The sequence below is a fragment of the Oncorhynchus tshawytscha genome, linkage group LG07 (assembly GCF_018296145.1).
Source record: "Oncorhynchus tshawytscha isolate Ot180627B linkage group LG07, Otsh_v2.0, whole genome shotgun sequence".
NCBI classification, from domain to species: Eukaryota; Metazoa; Chordata; class Actinopteri; order Salmoniformes; family Salmonidae; genus Oncorhynchus; species Oncorhynchus tshawytscha.
The window spans coordinates 14333434-14355747 of NC_056435.1; the positions used below are offsets into that span (position 1 = coordinate 14333434).

Consider the following 22314-nt stretch of genomic DNA (forward strand, 5'->3'; position numbering starts at 1 on the left):
TTGATATTACAGTTGATCTGGAAGAATTACATTTTTTGGGAGCAAAAATAAGGTCAATTGTATGGACCAAGGCGATGTACAAAAGTGAGTGAGTTTACGTTAGCTGTTGCTGGGTCAGGTCATTTGCCCCTCGAATCAACCATGTCTGTCAGCTAACTAGCTCCGCTAGGAAAGTGTGAACATGAGCTCAACTAGCTAGCCATCATACCGCTACACGTTAGAGCTGTGGCACTGCCTCCTAACATTAATCAAGACTGCCTGAGAGCCGGTGTGCTCATTAGCTGATTATGCTCAGCTAATGAACACACCGGCTCTCAGGCAGGCTAGATTAATGTTAGAATAAAGTATTGCACAATACTGTTACTGTTGTGTCATGTTGGATGACCACTAGCAATTTAGAGCTTTTGAGCCTAAAACCTCCCAAAAAGTTACATATTGCAGGTTTATTTTAGCATTAATCTAATACCAAACTTTCTTTAATGCATTTTCAAATAGATTTTAAATGATCAAATACGTACTGTATGCAGACAAGGATAAACAGAATAGGCACATATCTCAAAGGCGTGCCACTGTTATGGTACTGTTTATGATTACAGTTAAATGCTTCTCTGCAGGGTAGAGGAACCAATATAGTAAGGCTGAAATGAAGTGGCTATTGCACTCCCTTGAGATGTGTATTATTGTGTGGATGTACCCCTTGATGGGTGGGTACTAAAATTAGACACCTACTCGTCACACACATAGGCACGCACGCACACGCAAACACACACGTCTTGACTGTAATTGATTCAGCTTTACTGGGAGAGGCCAGGCGAGTCGGGAGATGTGTGTGTAGTGGCATATAGTATGTGTTGCACAGTGGAGGGTGCTACAGTGGCTTGCGAAAGTATTCACCCCCCTGGCATTTTTCCTATTTTGTTGCCTTACAACCTGGAATTAAAAAATAGCTTTTGGGGCGGGGGGGGGGGGCTTGTATCATTTGATTAACACAACATGCCTACCACTTTGAAGATGCAAAGCATTTTTAATTGTGAATTTTTTTAAACAAAAATACAGAAAACTTGAGCGTGTATAACTAGTCACCACAGATCATACCACAGATTCTCAATTGGATTGAGGTCTGGGATTTGACTAGGCCATTCCAAGACATTTAAATGTTTCTCTTTAAACCACTCAAGTGTTGCTTTAGCAGTATGCTTAGGGTCATTGTCCTACTGGAAGGTGAACCTCCGTCCCAGTCTCAAATCTCTGGAAGACAGAAACAGGTTTCCCTCAATAATTTCCCTGTATTTAGCGCCATCCATCATTCCTTCAATTCTGACCAGTTTCCCAGTCCCTGCCGATGAATAACATCCCCACAGCATGATGCTGCCACCACCATGCTTCACTGTGGGGATGGTGTTCTCGGGCTGGCTGATGAGAGGTGATGGGTTTGCACCAGACATAGCGTTTTCCTTGACAGCCAAACAGCTCAATTTTAGTCTCATCTGACCAGAGTACCTTCTTCCATATGCCTTTTGGCGAACACCAAACGTGTTTGAAGGTTTTCTTTAAGCAATGGCTTTTTTTCTGGCCACTCTTCTGTAAAGCCCAGCTCTGTGGAGTGTAGGCTTAAAGTGGTCCTATGGAGAGATACTCCAATCTCCGCTGTGGAGCTTTGCAGCACCTTCAGGGTTATCTTTGGTCTCTTTGTTGCCTCTCTGATTAATGCCCTCCTTGCCTGGTCCGTGATTTTTGGTGGGCGGCCCTCTCTTGGCAAGTTTGTTGTGGTGCATATTCTTTACATTTTTTAATAATTGATTAAATGGTGCTCTGTGGGATGTTCAACGTTTCAGATATTTTTTTATAACCCAACCCACTACTTTGTTCCTGACCTGTTTGGAGAGCTCCTCGGTCTTCATGGTGTCGCTTGCTTGGTGTTGCTCCTTGCTTTGTGGTGTGGCAGACTCTGGGGCCTTTCAGAACAGGTTTATATATACTGAGATCATGTGACAGATCATATGACACTTAGATTGCACACAGGTGGACTTTACTTAACTAATTATGTGACTTCTGAAGGTAATTGGTTGCACCAGATCTTATTTAGGGAATTCATAGCAAAGGGGGTGAATTCATATGCATGCACCACTTTTCTGTTTTTTACATTTATTTTGTTATTTTTTTCATTTCACTTCACCAATTTGGACTATTTTGTATACGTCCATTACATGAAATCCCCCCAAAAAATGTTTTTAAATTGCAGGTTGTTATCCAACAGAATAGGAAAAACACCAAGGGAGTTGAATACTTTTGCAAGGCACTGTAAGTGGAGGACGGCTCATAGTAATGTCCGGAACGGCGCAAATGGAATGGCATCAAACACACGGAAACCATGGGTTTGATGTATTTGATACCATTCCACTGATTCCGCTCTAGCCATTACCATAAGCCCGTCCTCCCCAATTAAGGTGCCACCAACCTCCTGTGGTGTAGCAGAAACGAGAAAAAGTGTGTGTGTGTGTGACGAGAAAGAATATGTATAGTAGTGGGACTGTGTGTGTGTGTGTGTGTGTGTGTGTGTGAGAGAGGTGGCAGACCTGAGGTGATGTTGAGGCTCAGTAATGAACATGTTTAGTGGAGAGAGACAGGGGGAACTCTAGGAAAACCATTTACAATCAGTGACATGTTCTCGCTCTCTCTCTCTCATAAGGCATGGACAAATGAGTTTAAGGGTGAAATAGAGGGCAGCTTAGGATCCCAGTAATACTCTATTATATTACAGTATTACATCCTTTGTGAAAGCATGAAGGTATATATGCAGTCCAAATGCACCGAGTTGGTTAATTGCAATTTTTCATTAGATATAATTAGATTACTTTGATTATTTGTGTTTTTGTGTAGATGTGTGTGTCCCTGTGTGTGTACATGTGTGCTTATATGCACCCATATTTTTGTTTAAGAAAATATCTATAAATCAGTAACCATAGAGCATATCCCATACATACTTACTATATATCTCTATCATCTTTCTATCCTCACATAAACAATATATGTCTTTGATATGATTAGACCATTAGAGAACTGTTCCTGCCCTTTCACGGTTGGTGACACAGTGGAGTCTTCTGAGGTTTTTCCCAGAATGCCTCAGTGTCTGGGTGTCAGCGGGGCACATGTTTAGGGACCACTCCGCACACGGTTGGTGGCATCTTAATTGGGGAGGACGGGCTTATGGTAATGGTTAGAGCGGAATTAGTGGAATGATATAAAATATATCAAAAAATTGGTTTCTACGTTCGTTCTGTTCCAGCCATTATTATGAGCCGTCCTCCCCTCTAGTGACACACACGCAAGCACACAGATACAGTGCCTTGCGAAAGTATTCGGCCCCCTTGAACTTTGCGACCTTTTGCCACATTTCAGGCTTCAAACATAAAGATATAAAACTGTATTTTTTTGTGAAGAATCAACAACAAGTGGGACACAATCATGAAGTGGAACGACATTTATTGGATATTTCACACTTTTTTAACAAATCCAAAACTGAAAAATTGGCCATGCAAAATTATTCAGCCCCTTTACTTTCAGTGCAGCAAACTCTCTCCAGAAGTTCAGTGAGGATCTCTGAATGATCCAATGTTGACCTAAATGACTAATGATGATAAATACAATCCACCTGTGTGTAATCAAGTCTCTGTATAAATGCACCTGCACTGTGATAGTCTCAGAGGTCCGTTAAAAGCGCAGAGAGCATCATGAAGAACAAGGAACACACCAGGCAGGTCTGAGATACTGTTGTGAAGAAGTTTAAAGCTGGATTTGGATACAAAAAGATTTCCCAAGCTTTAAACATCCCAAGGAGCACTGTGCAAGCGATAATATTGAAATGGAAGGAGTATCAGACCACTGCAAATCTACCAAGACCTGGCCGTCCCTCTAAACTTTCAGCTCATACAAGGAGAAGACTGATCAGAGATGCAGCCAAGAGGCCCATGATCACTCTGGATGAACTGCAGAGATCTACAGCTGAGGTGGGAGACTCTGTCCATAGGACAACAATCAGTCATATATTGCACAAATCTGGCCTTTATGGAAGAGTGGCAAGAAGAAAGCCATTTCTTAAAGATATCCATAAAAAGTGTTGTTTAAAGTTTGCCACAAGCCACCTGGGAGACACACCAAACATGTGTAAGAAGGTGCTCTGGTCAGATGAAACCAAAATTGAACTTTTTGGCAACAATGCAAAACGTTATGTTTGGCGTAAAAGCAACACAGCTCATCACCCTGAACACACCATCCCCACTGTCAAACATGGTGGTGGCAGCATCATGGTTTGGGCCTGCTTTTCTTCAGCAGGGACAGGGAAGATGGTTAAAATTGATGGGAAGATGGATGGAGCCAAATACGGGACCATTCTGGAAGAAAACCTGATGGAGTCTGCAAAAGACCTGAGACTGGGACGGAGATTTGTCTTCCAACAAGACAATGATCCAAAACATAAAGCAAAATCTACAATGGAATGGTTCAAAAATAAACATATCCAGGTGTTAGAATGGCCAAGTCAAAGTCCAGACCTGAATCCAATCGAGAATCTGTGGAAAGAACTGAAAACTGCTGTTCACAAATGCTCTCCATCCAACCTCACTGAGCTCAAGCTGTTTTGCAAGGAGGAATGGGAAAAAATGTCAGTCTCTCGATGTGCATAACTGATAGAGACATACCGCAAGCGACTTACAGCTGTAATCGCAGCAAAAGGTGGCGCTACAAAGTATTAATTTAAGGGGGCTGAATAATTCTGCACGCCCAATTTTTCAGTTTTTGATTTGTTAAAAAAGTTTGAAATATCCAATAAATGTCGTTCCACTTCATGATTGTGTCCCACTTGTTGTTGATTCTTCACAAATAAATACAGTTTTATATCTTTATGTTTGAATCCTGAAATGTGGCAAAAGGTCGCAAAGTTCAAGGGGGCCGAATACTTTCGCAAGGCACTGTACATGCACAAACCCTCAGAGAATACTTCAGGACACTGGGAGTCATCCAAAGAGTCAACAAACATGAGACAATTACTACTCCTTCAGTGGTTCTCTTTCTCGCACTCTCTCTCTGCCTAACAAACCCCTTCTCGCTCTTACGCTGTATGTGTGAGTGCGTGCTTGTTTATGTATGCTTGTACACTGTATCCATGCAGGTGTGTGTATGTATGAACTGCCTTGGCTGTGAAAGGAGAACTGAGAGGTCACTGCACCCACTGGCAAATTGATCCTCAGTCATTGAGGCCAGTGGAGGAGGGATATGCTGTAGAGCTTCCATTCTCCAGCATCCTCTATATTGTCTGCAGAAGGATCTGTAACACTAACATGAGGTGCAGGGATTGTCTGAAGTCTGGGACACTGGTAAAACACGACACGGGGGTTGTTCTATTTGTATGTCTCTGGGAGAGGTATTCACCTGAAGTAAAACCTATTTTGACATGTCATGTGGTTAAAGTGGAACTCAAGCCAGAGTGGAGCACTGAGAGGCACCGCTTAGCAATGACATCTGATTAAACACTGACAGAACTCTATACTACTATTTTTAATAGTGAAGAATTGCAAGCAAATAAACCGTGCAGTTTGCTGAATGTGCTTAACTATACTTGTGGGGACCAGAGGTCCTGACAAGAATAGTAAACAGAAATGTTTTGACCAACTGGGGACATTATGTTAGTCCCCACAAGGTCAAATTCTAGGGGGTTAAGGTTAAGATTTATAATTAGTGTCCGGGTTATAATTAGCTTTAGGGATAGGTTAGGGAAAATAGGATATTGGGGCTGAATTGTGGGTTCCCGCAAGGTTAGTTATAGAAGACTGTGTGTGTGTGTGTGTGTGTGTGTGTGTGTGTGTGTGTGTGTGTGTGTGTGTGTGTGTGTGTGTGTGTGTGTGTGTGTGCGCGTGTGTTTGTTTTAAGGTTAATGTTAGGGAAAATAGGATTTTGGATGGGATTGAAAATGTGTCCCCACATGGTTAGTTATTGTAGACTGTGTGTCTGTGTGTGCGCGCATCTATTTTCTCCTCACCCTTTCTCCCCATTCTCCAACCCACCCATCTCTCTCTCCCATCCCTCTTCTCTGATCCTCCCCATTTATCCCCCACTTCCACCCCATCCTTCTCCCCTTGCCTTTCTTCCCAACACCTTTCTCATACCATCCTTCTCCCTGCCCCACACCTTCCTGTTCCTATGCTCTTCTCTCCTTACCATGTTTCTCTTCCCCACCCTTCTCACTCCATCTTTCTCCCTGCCCCTCTCCTCACCCCTATCTCCCTCCACCCACCGCCCTATGTCCCTATTCTCTCTGTCTATAAGCTCTCCTCACCATCCCCACCCCACCCCTCACTCCCCCAACCACCCTCAAAACCATCAGCCATTCCTTCTCCCTGCCCCTTTCCTCCCTGTCCCTCTGCTGTTAGCTCCATGCTGCTCTGTGCTAGCAGGAGAAAACAGGGACACAACAGGGGTGTAACTGTGAACCAAAGCGCTGCCAGCCCACACTACTCCTCTATAGAGCTGCAGGCACTTGGCTTGGGGCCCGTGGCACATAGACCCCCCCCAAACAGGGGTGGATAGGGCAGGATCTGCAACAGGGTGGGATGGGCAAGGGGTTGGGTGAAGGCTGGAGGATTGGGGAGAGGGTTGAAACCATTGGTTGGGAGGGATGGTTATGTGTGGGATGGGAGGCAACCATGTCACCCAAACAACAGTTCCATCCACCTCCATCCAACCTATCGCCCATCTCACCCTGCATCCAGGATGGCATATCCACATTTACATTCGATATAACACCCAAACAAGCATGTTCTGTTCACCACAGCCATCTTACCTGTGCATTTGAAGAACTTGGACTCTCCCACACTTAGCTCCACCTTGTTCAAGGATATGGACACCTGCAGAACAGCTGTGAGGAGAGAGAGAAAGAGAAAAAAGATAAGCATATACACATATGAAAACTCAAAGAGAAAATAGGATAATAAGAAAGAGAAAAGACAAACGTTTTGTTGACATGGGGGGTGGGAGGGAAGCGGTGACTGGCTTTCAAAAGTTGGCGCTGTTACAACCTGACCGGTCGGGAGTAGGCTACTAAGTGACTGCGAATGAAGAGCAAAACAATCCTAAACATTGATTTATCGAGACCAGTCCCCATGCTTGTCTCAGAGCAGTGCAAAACGGTGCTGAAATAGTTGAGAACACACGGGTAAGCTATTGCTTCAAATCCTATTATAACAATTGGATGACTTTGGGTGTTTCAGTAGGCAACAATTTGTTGCCTTCATTGGCCTACTTTATTCTTAAAAGAACTCCAGCACAGAGAAGAGAAAGGAGCCTTAAATAATGAAACAATTAAGCGATTGAATTCACAAATGCATTTGACTATTTTTAATAATGGCCATCAACCAAAAACACATCATCTACCGTGGGATTCCATTTCCAGTGATACTAATTCAAGCCATCGACTCACTGATGGTTGAAGATGACGAGCGATCAGCAAAGGCAATCTGGAATCTGCTGGCATCCCCGCACAACATCAACTTCGCTCTAATCACAGTCAGAAGGCAGTTGAAGAAACTTAAGTGTACTTATGGAAAGGCTTTGCAAGACATTTTATATATTTTTTTATAATTTAAAAAATTTCAGTCTCTCGATGTGCAAAACTGATAGAGACATACCCCAAGCGACTTACAGCTGTAATCGCAGCAAAAGGTGGCGCTACAAAGTATTAACTTAAGGGGACTGAATAATTTTGCACGCCCAATTTTTCAGTTTTTGATTTGTTAAAAGAGTTTGAAATATCCGATAAATGTCGTTCCACTTCATGATTGTGTCCCACTTGTTGTTGATTCTTCACAAAAAAATACAGTTTTATATCTTTATGTTTGAAGCCTGAAATGTGGCAAAAGGTCGCAAAGTTCAAGGGGGCCGAATACTTTCACAAGGCACTGTATATACACACACACACACACACACACACACACACACACACACACACACACATATATATATATATTAGTTGTCACGTCCTGGTCTTAGTATTTTGTGTTTTCTTTATTTATTTTGGCCAGGCCAGGGTGTGACATGGGTTTATTTTGTGGTGTGTTTATGTATGGGGGTTTTTCGTAGGTTTTGGGATTGTGGCTTAGTGGGGTGTTCTAGCAAAGTCTATGGTTGCCTGAGGCGGTTCTCAATCAGAGGCAGGTGATTCTCGTTGTCTCTGATTGGGAACCATATTTAGGCAGCCACATTCTTTGAGTGTTTTGTGGGTGATTGTTCCTGTCTCAGTGTTTTTGTATTCACCAGATAGGCTGTATAGGTTTTCACGTTCTGTTTGTTGTTTTGTATTGTTCGTATTTCATCTTCATTAAAGATGTATATTATCAACCACGCTGCATTTTGGTCCGACTCTTTCGACGGAAGAAAACCGTAACAATTGTGGCTTACGAAAGTATTCACCCCCCTTGGCATGTTTCCTATTTTCTTTGCCTTACACCCTGGAATTAAAATATATTTGTTTGTATCATTTGATTTACACAACATGACTACCACTGAAGATGCAAAATCTTATTTTATTGTGAAACAAACATCTTAAGAGTGCATAACGAGTCACCCTTTGCATCAATTACAGCTGCAAGTATTTTGGGGTATGCCTCTATAAGCTTGGCACATTTAGCCACTGGGATTTCCCCCCCCCATTCTTCAAGGAATAACTGCTCCAGCTCCTTCAAGTTGGATGGGTTCTTAAGTCATACCACAGATTCTCAATTGGATTGAGGTATGGGATTTTTCTAGGCCATTCCAAGACGTCTCATTAACCACTCAAGTGTTGCTTTAGCAGTAGGGTTAGGGTCATTGTCCTGCTGAAAGGTGAACCTCCATCCCAGTCTCAAATCTCTGGAAGAATTTCCCTGTATTTAGCACCATCCATCATTCCTTCAATTCTGACCAATTTCCCAGTCCCTGCGATAAAAACATTCCCACGGTGTTCTCTGGGTGATGAGAAGTGTTGGGTTTGCGCCAGACATAGCATTTTCCTTGATGTCCAAAAAGCTCAATGTTAGTCTCATCTGACCAGAGTACCTTCTTCTATATGTTTGGAGAGTCTCCCACATGTTTTGTGGCAAACACCAAACATGTTTGCTTATTTTTTTCTGGCCACTCTTCCGTAAAGCCCAGCTCTGTGGAGTGTACAGCCTAAAGTGGTCCTATGGATAGATGCTCCACAGCGGAGATTGGAGTTTTGCAGCACCTTCAGGGTTATCTTTGGTCTCTTTGTGGTCTCTTTGTGATGAATGCCCTCCTTGCCTGGTCCGTGAGTTTTGGTGGGCGACCCTCTCTTGGCAGGTTTGTTGTGTTGCAATATTCTTTTCATTTCTTAATGGATTTAAATGGTGCTCCGTGGGATGTTCAAAGTTTCTGATATTTTTTTATAACCCAACCCTGATCAGTACTTCTCCACAACTTTGTCCCTGACCTGTTTGGAGAACTCCTTGGTCTTCATGGTGCCGCTTGCTTGGTGGTGCCCCTTCTTTAGTGGCATGGCAGACTCTGGGGCCTTTCAGGACAGGTGTATATATACTGAGGTCATGTGACAGATCATGTGACACTTAAGTAAAATTCCACCTGTGTGCAATCTAACTAATTATGTGACTTCTGAATGTAATTGATTGCACCATATCTTATTCAGGGGCTTCATAGCAAAGTTACTTTTTTTCATTTCACCTCGTCAATTTTGACTACTTTGTGTATGTCCATTACATGAAATCCCCCCAAAAATCCATTTAAAATTACAGGTTGTAACAGGGTGAGTATTTTTGCAAGGCACTGTATATATAGCTTTTTTCCCCCCATAGTAATTCATTATGGATCTATTAATATATTTAAACTCCCTCAACTCGGCAAGAGTCTGTTGTCCTGCTGATAGTCGAAATAAACATCTGCATTTTGAAAGAGTATTTTCATCATGATTTTATAAATGAAAGCATAAATATGTTGATGAAGAAATACTGTGCAGTATATGTTTTACCCGACATTTTGCGGTTGCATGATGCTTGAAGTAATTTCTCGCCAGGGACCAGGCCAATATTTGATTTTTGATGGGAAGTATAGTTATTTACAAAGGAAAAGGTACATCTAATATTACATCCTACACCTCATGGACTGCTATGTGTTCGACAATATTTCACTGTTGCCTCCTTTTTCAGGTATTAATGGCTCGAGATATCTTTGAGGAAGAAATCATCAAGAGATATGCAGGACCCTACGTCAGAGAGGTGTTTCTGGGACCATATAATTTCTTTCAAGGTAGGATGTTGATATGTGTAGGCCTATTTACATGTATATTTCATAGTATTGCACCTAATGTTGACTGTTAGGCTAAATGTATATTTTTCTTCTCCAAATGCAGGCAATGACCCAACACACACTGCCGCTGTAACGGTTTTCGTCCTCCTCTTCTGAGGAAGAGTAAGAAGGATCGGACCAATACGCAGTGTGGTAAGTGTTTGTCATATTTTTTAATTACAACTGACCACGACACAAAATGAAAACGAACCAGTTCCGTGTGGAAAACACAGACACAGAAAATAAATCACCCACAACCAAAATGGGGAAAACAGGCTACCTAAGTATGATTCTCAATCAGAGACAGCGATCGACAGCTGCCTCTGATTGAGAACCACGCCAGGCCAAACACAGAAATACAACATAGAAAAAAGAACATAGACTACCCACCCCAACTCACGCCCTGACCAAACTAATACAAAGACATAATAAAGGAACTAAGGTCAGAACTTGACAGCCGCCATGGTTTGCATTGCAAATGAGGGCATAAACTGGGTCAAGACGCCATCAGAGTAAGTAGACCTTTATGTAATAAAATAAAGTTTAAGTAAAAATAAATAAAAGACCTGCAACACTTTTAACAGCACATTACTCAACACTAGTAAGACTCATGTCCCCTACGGTAAACCTATATATATATATATATTTTTTTTCTCTACATGTAGGTCTCCTGATTTAAACCTGATCAAACTTGTTTGGCATCAACTGAAAACATTCATCCATAACTCTGCCAAGCCTACAAGCAAAGAGTAACTGGTGAAGGCCATCAAGACATTTTGGCTTGATAAATTGACGATACAACAATGCAACAAATACATTGATCAAATACATTGATCATCTCAGGTTTTACCCATGGTCCTGGAGCTGTGAGGAAGTGCAACTAAAATGTAGTTGAAATAATACATTGCAAGTTGGGGGGGATTTTCACACAAACAGTAGCCAGGCTATTAAATTACCATTTTGTAAATAAATAGACGTATGAAGAGTATGTTGTCCTGCTAATTGCCCATCACGGAAACATTGTTTGTATGATGGGCTACATCTGCTACAGTACACTTATGACAAGTGTTGGTAAACATGTTTTCAAAATGCCTCTGGCTGTCCATCACTAATGTAAATAAAAACACAGCACCTTAATAAAAATGCACATAATGCTTGTTTTACATTCTTCATTGTAAACAACATGTCACAAATAATTCAACACACCACATTTTTCATGACGGAAAATCTGGTCTGTGAGAATATCGAAGGGAATTTTTTATAATTATACTGCAGGGTTACTTATAATAATAATAATAATAGTTGGATAACAGATCGGCTCTCGGAACTCATTAAGAGGCGGCTTCTATCTTCAATATAATCATTAATTCAGAATTTTAAACCAGAATACAGTGGATTATAATAAAGGGAAAATTGCGTGTCAATTCATAAAGCATGTGCCATGGAATCGGTACATCAAAAATGTGTGTAAACTGATTTTTTAAAATTACCATATCATTTTTGTACATTCTCTATAGTTATGTACTTGAAAATGTATCAATTGACCAATTTGGCACATTTGGGCAGACCTGATACAAACAATTTAACAGTAATGCAATGATTCATTGGATCAGTCTAAAACTTTGCACAAACACTGCCGCCATCTAGACTTCTAAGCGATATAATGGCCTATAGCTTGCATTTCAAAGATGAAAAAAATGAGAAAATGCATGTTTTTGTCTTTGTATTATCTTTTACCAGATCTAATGTGTTGTATTCTCCTACATTAATTTCACATTTCCACAAACTTCAAAGTGTTTCCTTTCAAATGATATCAAGTATATGCATATCCTTGCTTCAAGTCCTGAGCTACAGGCAGTTGGGTATGTCATTTCAGGTGACATTTTTTTTTTTTAAAGGGTCCGATCCTTTGATCTGAAATTGCAACCAACTTCATATGACTTGTTTAAAAAATAATTATATTTTGGAGATGATTTAGTTTCAAATAACCAAAAGTGAATGACTGTAATCTGAATAAAGGGGAAAAGGCCATTCTTGACAATGGGGTGAGACATTCTTACTAATTTCTAAATAAAGCCAGTTTGTTATTTAGAACGATTTCTGTTTATAGAGGGAGAGAAACCAAAAGCCCACCTTGCCTATTTTTCAAAAGTCGTCAGTTCACATGTCAAGTTAAATTCCCCCATTGTATTTACCCAAGTTCTCTCTTAACTCCTGGACCCCCGACAGTTTTTGTTGGTGTTGCCTGATGTAGGACTCTAGTGCCAGAGGAGACTCTCAGACTGAAAACACCTCAATTTAGGAAAAGATAGTCCATTTGTGCCACAGTTAAGACTACCGATAGATCAGCGTTTTTACTCCCCATTGTGATAGTGTGGTACAATGACAGAATGCCACCATCTACCACTAACGGTCATGGCATCAGCTCATAACTTAAGGAAGAGCCACTGTACCATTCTATGATGCTCGTATACTTCAAATTATGCATCACAAGAGGCCTAATCCTACGCCTTTCCCGTTTTGCTCAGAGACTGCTACAACAACACAATAGGGTATCATGCTGAGGTTCACATAGGATGAAGGACTAGGTAATGAGTGGAGTTGCGACAAACACTTCCTTTTACCATATAAAAGCTTGAAATCACACACACAATTTGAATGTAGATGTTCAGCTGCACATCATTGCAAGTTAAACTTAAGTGCCTTGCTTGCAGCTTACCCCTTCCTGAGCCAAGGCGGCATCCCAAATGGAACCCTATTCTCCATATAGTGCACTTATTTTGACCATAGGCCTGTGAGCTGGTCCCATGGTCCCTTGTCAAACGTAGTGCACTAAATAGGGAATAGGGTGTCACAGCGGCAGCCAGAGAAGAATAGCGTGAATCTAGTTAGGGATGACACCAAAGGCAGTGGAGGAGAAAGCACCTTTAATCTTCTCTCTCTCCATCTGGCTATCCTTTGATTATCAGTTTGTGTTTATGTTCTGTAGATGCGCACACACACACACACACACACACACACTCTCTAAGGAATTTGCTGTGACAGAGAGCTGCCTATAGATGGCAGTAGGTGAACACTACTGTAATGTCACCACTTTACTGCATGGCTGGTAATACACATCTATTTCTCAAGGGTTGTGATTTATCTATACTGAACAAAAAAATAAAACACAGCATGCAACAATTTCAAAGATTTTACTGAGTTACAGTTCATATAAGGAAGTCAGTCAATTGAAATAAATTAGGCCCTAATCTATGGATTTCAAATGACTGGGCAGTGGCACAGCCAATCAGAATGTTTTTTCCCAACAAAAGGGCTTCATTATTGACAGAAATACTCCTCAGCACCCCCACCCACCCCCCCTCAGACGATCCCGCAGATGAAGAAGCCGGATGTGGAGGTCCTGGGCTGGAGTGGTTACTCGGGGTCTGCGGTTGTGAGGCTGGTTGGATGTACTGCCAAAATCTCTAAAACAATGTTGGGAGGTAGGTTATAGTAGAGAAATTAACATTCAATTCTCTGGCAACAGCTCTGGTGGACATTCCTGCAGTCAGCATGCCAATTGCACACTCCCTCAAAACATGAGACATCTGTGGCATTGTATTGTGTGACAGAACTGCACATTTTAAAGTGGCCTTTTAAACTGCACCTGTGTCATAATAATGTTTAATTAGCTTATTGATATGTCACACCTGTCAGGTGGATGGATTATATTGGAAAAGGAGAAATGCTCACTAAATAAATACGCTTTTTGTGTGTACGGAAAATTATTATTTCAGTTGGTGAAACATGTGACCAACACTTTACATGTTGGGTTTATGTTCTTGTTCAGTCTATATCCTCCAACTGTCCATTCTACCTGTTCGCAAGCACACACACACACACATACACATACACATATATTTAACCCTCCGGCCCCAAACGCGCAAACGCACACAATGTCCCATCCCCAGGGTAGCACTATATTACAGTTGCCAGTTATGTCCTCTCATCTCAGCTCTGCCCCACTTACTCCTCTTCCCTGTGACACGGAGCTCCAGCTGTGCCCGGTGCCCCTGCTCTCAGAGGTAACAAGTCTACCGTCTGCCATACCTTACAGACATGCCGTCTGGCTGATTAACGAGCAGGAGACACATATGCACGTACACAGACACACACGCGCAAACAGACTCTGGCCCGATGCGCACCCACACACACAGAATCCACCCCTCCCTTCATCGCCACTGCATCATTAACTACCAGCCGATACCTGTTTACAAGCAAAAACTTAAAACAGGAAGTACTAGTGATGCTTTCAATACGAAAGTGGTCCGATGAAGAGGATGCAAAGCTACAGGATTGTTTACCACATCAGTCACCGGCTTCATTAACCCTTTGACGCGTATGATCACATACAGATGAAGTCGGAAGTTAACATACACCTTAGCCAAATACATTTCAACTCAGTTTTTCAATTCCTAACATTTAATCCTAGTAAAAATTCCCTGTCTTAGGTCAGTTAGGATCAACACTTGATTTTAAGAATGTGAAATGTCAGAATAATAGTAGAGAGAATGATTTATTTGAGCTTTTATTTCTTTCATCACATTCCCAGTGGGTCATACATTTACATACACTCAATTAGTGTATTTGGTAGCATTGCCTTTAAATTGATGAACTTGGGACAAACGTTGTGTCGCCTTCCACAAGAAGTTGGGTGAATCTTAGCCTATTCCTCCTGACAGAGCTGGTGTAACTGAGTCAGGTTTGTAGGCCTCCTTGCTCATGTAACAGTATAGCTTCTGTCCCTCTCCTCGCCCCAACCTGGGCTCGAACCAGGGACCCTCTGCACACATCAACCACAGTCACTCACGAAGCATCGTTACCCATCGTGCCACAAAAGCCGTGGCCCTTGCAGAGCAAGGGGAACAACTAATTCTAGGTCTCAGAGCGAGTGACGTCACCAACTGAAACACTATTAGCGCGCAACACCGCTAACTAGCTAGCCATTTCACATCGGCCACACTCGCACACGCTTTTTCAGTTCTGCCCACAAATGTTCTATAGGATTGAGGTCAGGGCTTTGTGATGGCCACTCCAATACCTTGACTTTGTTGTCTTTATGCCATTTTGCCACAACTATGGAAGTATGCTTGGGGTCATTGTCCATTTGGAATACCCATTTAGGACCAAGCTTTAACTTCCTGACTGATGTCTTGAGATGTTGCTTCAATATATCTACATAATCTTCCTTCCTCATGAAGCCATCTATTTTGTGAAGTGCACCAGTCCCTCCTGCAGCAAAGCACCCCCACAACATGATGCTGCCACCCCCATGCTTCACGGTTAGAATGGTGTTCTTCAGTTTGCAAGCCTCCCCCTTTTCCTCCAAACATAACAATGGTCATTATGGCCAAACCATAATATTTGTGTTTCATCAGACCAGAGGACATTTCTCCAAAAAGTACGATCTTTGTCCCCATGTGCAGTTACAAACCGTAGTCTGGCTTTTTTTAATGGTGGTTTTGGAGCAGTGGCTTCTTCCTTTCCGAGCGGCCATTCAGGTTATGTCGATATAGGACTCATTTTACTGTGGATATAGATACTTTTGTAGCTGTTTCCTCAGGCATCTTCACAAGGTCCTTAGCTGTTGTTCTGGGATTGATTTGCACTTTCGCACCAAAGTGCGTTCATCCCTAGGAGACAGAACGCGTCTCCTTCCTGAGTGGTATGACGGCTGCGTGGTCCCATGGTGTTTATACTTGTGTACTATTGTTTGTACAGATGAACGTGGTACCTTCAGGCGTTTGGTAATTGCTCCATAGGATGAACCAGACTTGTGGAGGTCTACAATTATTTTCTGAAGTCTAGGCTGATTCTTTAGATTTTCCCAAGATGTCAAGCAAAGAGGTAAGGAGTTTGAAGGTAGGCCTCGAAATACATACACAGGTACACCTCCAATTGACACAAATGATGTCAATTAGCCTATCAGAAGCTTCTAAAGCCACAACATAATTTTCTGGATTTTTCCAAGCTGTTTAAAGGCACAGTCAATTTAGTGTATGTAAAATTCTGACCCACTGAAATTGTGATACAGTGAATCATAAGTGAAATAATATGTTTGTAAACAATTGTTGGAAAAATTACTTGTGTCATGCACAAAGTAGATGTCCTAACCGACTTGCCAAAACTATAGTTTGTTAACAAGAAATTTGGGGAGTGGTTGAAAAACAAGTTTTAATGACTCCTACCTAAGTGTATGTAAACTTCCGACTTCAACTGTATTTACGATCATTGTTGCGTGGTCCCTGCAGGGTACCATTACAAATATGTAATTGGAACAGGAGCAACAGAACATATGACCAACTTGTCTAAACATCATTGTTGCCTGAAACGCATCTAAACAATGCTTTGTATTGATGGAAAATTTAGGTCTTCAGAACTTCATCATCCAAACATCACAAGCAACACATTCACTGCCAAAATAATTCTATAAACCAGTTTAAATAACAGGCTGCGCTGATAAGAAAAAATGTCAGCGACATAACAGCTAGGCTAGTTTACAATGTACCACATCTCTGGTGAGCACAAGGGAGAAATGTAATATTGTTTAGAAAGAGATGTGTGTCAGCTAAGCTAATAGCGGCTACATTCTTTATGATGGCAGCCATGTTTGTTTATGTTTGACAAGGAAAAACTCCCTAACCCCAGAATGCCATTCCCTATTAACCACAAATAAACAAAGTCAAAGATGGCTGCGCCCACTGACCGAATAATATCAACATACTTTGGCCACTTTCAGAATATTACAAATCTTCAATGTGCTTAGTTCAGTGTAAACAAGAAGCGGAGCACATGACTTGACAAGTCGTTTACATTTCTTGATGACTCACAAAGCAAATAAAATGTTTTCACCTCAAATACTACTACACTGCCCAGTCGTACCACAAAAGCTAAACAGTGTTGCCAGATTTGGGTGAAACCATTTTAAGGGGTTTTGCAGTTAGTAATACTTGAAGTTTATACAAATGCAACCACGTTTTAGAAGGAGATCAACAGCTGGTCCATCCACGTAACAGTCCGCGCGTAGATGATGCAGAAGCATAAACCTATATAATCATGTCTAGCTCCATAGTTTACGATAACCCATATCTACAACCTCACCTTACTCATGCCACAGTCTCTGCACACAATACCGCTGATGACTCACACACACATTCATTCAATTTGGATCGATTTGTTTCTCACTTTCGATTTGTTTCTCACTTTGTTTCTTCGCAACTATTGTGACAGACACACCAGACTTCCTCCCCCTGTCTCACATGAGCAGACCCTCAGACAGGCGAATACCAAAGCCTCTTTGGGGCAACAGGTAGCCTAGTGGTTAGAGCATTGGGCCAGTAACTGAAAGGTTATGCCATGGATTACAGGCAACATCCGCACTGAGCTAAAGGCTAAAGCTGTCACTTTCAATGAGCGGGACACTAATCCGGAAGCTTGTAAAGAATCCCACTACGCCTCTGACGAAACACCAAAACAGGCAAAGCGTCAATACAGTACCAAGGTCAAATCCTACTACACCGGCTCTGACACTCGTCGGATGTGGCAGGGCTTGCAAACTATCACAGATTACGAAGGGAAACTCAGCCCCGAACTGTCCAGTGACTACCAGATGAGCTAAATACCTTCTATACATGCCTCAGAGGCTAGCGACGCTGAACTATGCATGAGAGCACCAGCTGTTCTGGATGTGTTATCACTCTCTCCGTAGCTGATGTGAGTAAGACTTTTACCCTTTTACTGCAGTGGGCTAAATCATGGTCAAACAGAGTGTTTCTTTGTAGTCTTAAACAAATCTACTTTCAAACAAAAATATACACGTCACACATACGTTTTTGGGCTTTAAAAAAAAGAAGACACTTGTACCATGTCAGATATACAGTTGAAATGTATTACATTTTGAGTTTGCAATCCAATATTACACTTTATATACATATCACAGAAGACTGAAATATAACAAAACCGTTTGACACAGAAACACCAGATTTTCGGCGGGTGGATTATCAGGACACATACTCAGAGCATGTGCTCACCGGCTGGCAAGTGACATTTTCAACCCTGACCACCATTGTCCCTGTGTCCAAGAACGCCAAGGTAAATTACTATTCCCCCGTAACAGCATCAACCCCTAAGCAATAAGATGGCTAAATAGTTCATTAAATAGTTAACCACACGGAATATCTGCATCGACCCTTATTGTAATTCTCTTTTGCCTAATCACATACACTGATGTTATTGTTTATTATCATCTATCTCAATTACCTGGTACCCCTGCACATATACTCTGCACTGGTACTCACATGTGTATTTATTCCTTGTGTTATTCTTTTTCTATTTATTTTCTCTCTGCATTGTTGGGAAGTAAGCATTTTACTGTTAGTCTACACCAGCTGTTCATGAAGCATGTGACAAATAACAATTGTGGGTGTTGATTCAATATGTATATATTTATTTTTTTCTCTATCATTGTCTTTTATTGAAATGATGTCAGTCAAGCTACATGGATTTGTACCCATTTAGGATATTCAGAATGTTATGAAAACCCACATTGTCTGGCAGTGTCACTTTTGCAATCATCTTCTACTGTCATCCCAAATTATAATTGTTGCCAAACCCTCCACAACAAGGAACTGTGCAATCCTCACACAATGGAATGTGAACACATAAAAGTACTATTTAATTAATAAGAAGGCCCAATCAACAGGCCAATATAAAAGACCTCAAGCTGCTAAATCAATCACATACTCCCCCACTCATCTCTCCCTCTTTCCTCAAACAATAGGATAACCCAGATCTCCCACTTCCCCCAAGTCATAACCCCTTGAGATTTAATTCCTCAACACACCATTGTGTTTGCATGTCACCTCACAGCCTGTGGTCACGTAGTTGAAGAACTTACCCAGAATGTACTTTACTTTCCTTTCCTCTGACGCTGTACAGTAGCTCTGTATCGAGGCGGCTGCCTGGTGTGTGTATGTGTGTGTTGTACACCAGCTATGTGATGTCAAAGGGGGGCGCCTGGAACGCCTTCAAGTCCTCTGTGAAATCACAGGGAATTACAACTGAGCAGTCTCTTTCAGTCTCGCCTCGGGGCACATTTGCACTGTGTGCTCAATTACTGCTAATACACACGCTCTACGCAGGGGTGTTTGTTTAGAATGCCAAGCAATGGAAGTAACGGAGCCTGTTACAGAATGGGACTACTGTAGGAATATAATGCAAAATAAATCCTATGCAATATATTGGGCGGTCGATTGGGCACTCTTGTCAATCAATTAATGTACTGGTAGGGAAGAAAGAGAGCAGGTGACTGATGCTCGGACACATCTGTCTGCCCATCCATCTCACTCCTCGTCCCGTCACCATGGCATCCATTCCTCTGGACAAGACAGTGGTGGCTCGTCACCAAACCATGTCCAATCATCCTGACATATCAGCTCATGTACGGTCCCAGGCAGAACTCGCTCTCTTTCCTTCCCTCTCGCGCCATCCCTCGATGCATTGCTCACCCACTGCTTTTCCCAATTTCCCTCTCCTTTCCTTAAGCCTCTTATCCCGCACGCTGGCCTCGTGGAGATGGAGAGAGAGAGACCAGCCTCTATTTACTCGGTCTCCGATAAATGGACTCATACGCACACAAGCGCGCGAGCATAGACCCACAGACAGACACGCACGCACGCGCAAGCACAAACACACACAGGGCTGTCTAGCCTTTTGGGGGCCCTAAGCAAAATATGTAAATTATTTCCTGCAATTCAAAAGATTTTGTAATGACTTATGCCATGTTAATATGATATCTAAGTGATAATTATTTACATCATCAGGTTAGGGCCCCTGGTATAATCTACAGTACTATTCTTACCTATCAATAGCACAGTGCATTCGGGAAAGTATTCAGACCCCTTGACTTTTTCCACATTTTGTAACAAAAAATCAATCTACAACAAAAAAAAAACTCTAAAATCAATCTACACACAAAGCAAAAATGTTTTTAAATTTTTGCATATTTATAAAAAATACAAAACTCAAATATCACATTTACATAAGTATTCAGACCCTTTAGGGTCTGTTGTACTTTGTTGAAGAACCTTTGGCAGCGATTACAGCCTTGAGTCTTCCTGGGTATGATGCTACAAGCTTGGCACACCTTTATTTGGAGAGTTTCTCCCATTCTTGTCTGCAAATCCTCTCTAGCTCTGCCAGGTTGGATGGGGAGCATCGCTGCACAGCTATTTTCATGTCTCTCCAGATATGTTCGATCAGGTTCAAGTCTGGGCTCTGGCTGGTCCACTCAAGGACATTTAGAGACTTGTTCCGAAGCCACTCCTGCATTGTCTTGGCTGTGTGTTTAGGGTTGTTGTCCTGTTGGAAGGTGAACCTTCGCCCCAGTCTGAAGTCAATAGCGCTCTGGAGCAGGTTTTCAACAAGGATCTCTGTACTTTTCTCCGTTCATCTTTCCCTCGATCCTGACTAGTATCCCAGTCACTGCCGTTGAAAACATCCCCACAGCATGATGCTGCCACCAACATGCTTCACCGTAGCGATGGTACCAGGTTTCCTCTGAAACATGACGCTTGGCATTCAGTCAAAATAGTTCAATCTTGGTTTCATCAAACTGGAGAATACTGTTTCTCATGGTCTGAGAGTCTTTAGGTGCCTTTTGGAAAAGTCCAAGCGGGCTGTCATGTGCCTTTTACTGAGGAGTGGCTTCTGTCTGGCCACTCTAACATAAAGGCCTGGTTGGTGGAGTGCTGCATAGATGGTGGTTCTTCTGGAAGTTTCTCCCATCTCAACATAGGAACTCCGGAGCTCTGTCTGTGTGACCATCGGGTTCTTGGTCACCTCCCTGACAAAAGCCCTTGTCCCCCAATTGCTCAGTTTGGGTTAGTCTTCCAAACTTCTTCCATTTAAGAATGATGGAGGCCACTGTGTTATTGGGGACCTTCTCAATGCTGCAGACATTTCTTGGTACCCTTCCCAGGTCTGTGCCTTGACACAATTCTGTCTCGGAGCTCTACTGACTAATTCCTCTAATTCCTTTGACCTCATGGCTTGGTTTTTGCTCTGACATGCACTGTCAACTACGAGACCTTATATAGTCAGGTGTGTGCCTACCAAATCATATCCAATCAATTGAATTTACCACAGATGGACTCCAATCAAGTTGTAGAAACATCTCAATGATGATCAATGGAAACAGGATGCTCCAGAGCTCAATTCCGAGTCTCATAGCAAAGTGTCTGAATACTTATGTATTTAAGGTATCTGTTTTACATTTTTTATAAATTTGCAAACATTTAAAAAATCTGTTTTTGCCTCATCATTATGGGTTATTGTGGGTAGATTGATGAGGATTATTTTAATTTGAACTCATTTTAGAATCAATCAAATGTATTTATAAAGCCCTTCTTACATCAGCTGATATCTCAAAGTGCTGTACAGAAACCCAGCCTAAAACCCCAAACAGCAAGCAATGCAGGTGTAGAAGCACAGTGGCTAGGAAAAACTCCCTAGAAAGGCCAGAACCTAGGAAGCAACCTAGAGAGGAACCAGGCTATGAGGGGTGGCCAGTCCTCTTCTGGCTGTGCCGGGTGGAGATTATAACAGGGCCAAGATGTTCAAATGTTCATAGATGACCAGCAGGGTCAAATAATAATAATAATCAATCACAGGTAGGACGTCTGATGAACAGGTCAGGGTTCCATAGCCGCAGGCAGAACAGTTGAAACTGGAGCAGCAGCACTGCCAGGTGTTGTTACGTGACAGAATAAGGCTGTGACGTAACAAAATGTGGAGAAAGCCAAGGGGTCTGACTTCTTTCCGAATGCACTGTTAGTTGAGACCCTGGCTAAGTTTCTTTGGTTGGAGGCACCCTAGTGGCAGAGGGCCCTAAGCGACCACTTAAGTCACTTATGCCTGGAACTGGCC

The 22314-nt window shown here is 42.1% G+C and overlaps 1 protein-coding gene across 4 annotated transcripts in view; it reads right to left on the reverse strand.

The window, feature by feature from the left end:
* LOC112254023 (neural cell adhesion molecule 2) overlaps positions 1 to 22314 on the reverse strand; it is a 394574-nt gene that overhangs the window by 109838 nt on the left and 262422 nt on the right. For 3 of the 4 annotated variants that reach the window (XM_024426231.2, XM_024426232.2, XM_024426230.2), the window contains exon 2: positions 6836 to 6910. In XM_024426231.2, the coding sequence (XP_024281999.1) occupies positions 6836 to 6910 (75 nt within the window). Of the gene's footprint in view, positions 1 to 1874; positions 1932 to 6835; positions 6911 to 22314 lie in introns of those variants that run through there. The other variant, XM_042324149.1, reaches the window with a different exon arrangement.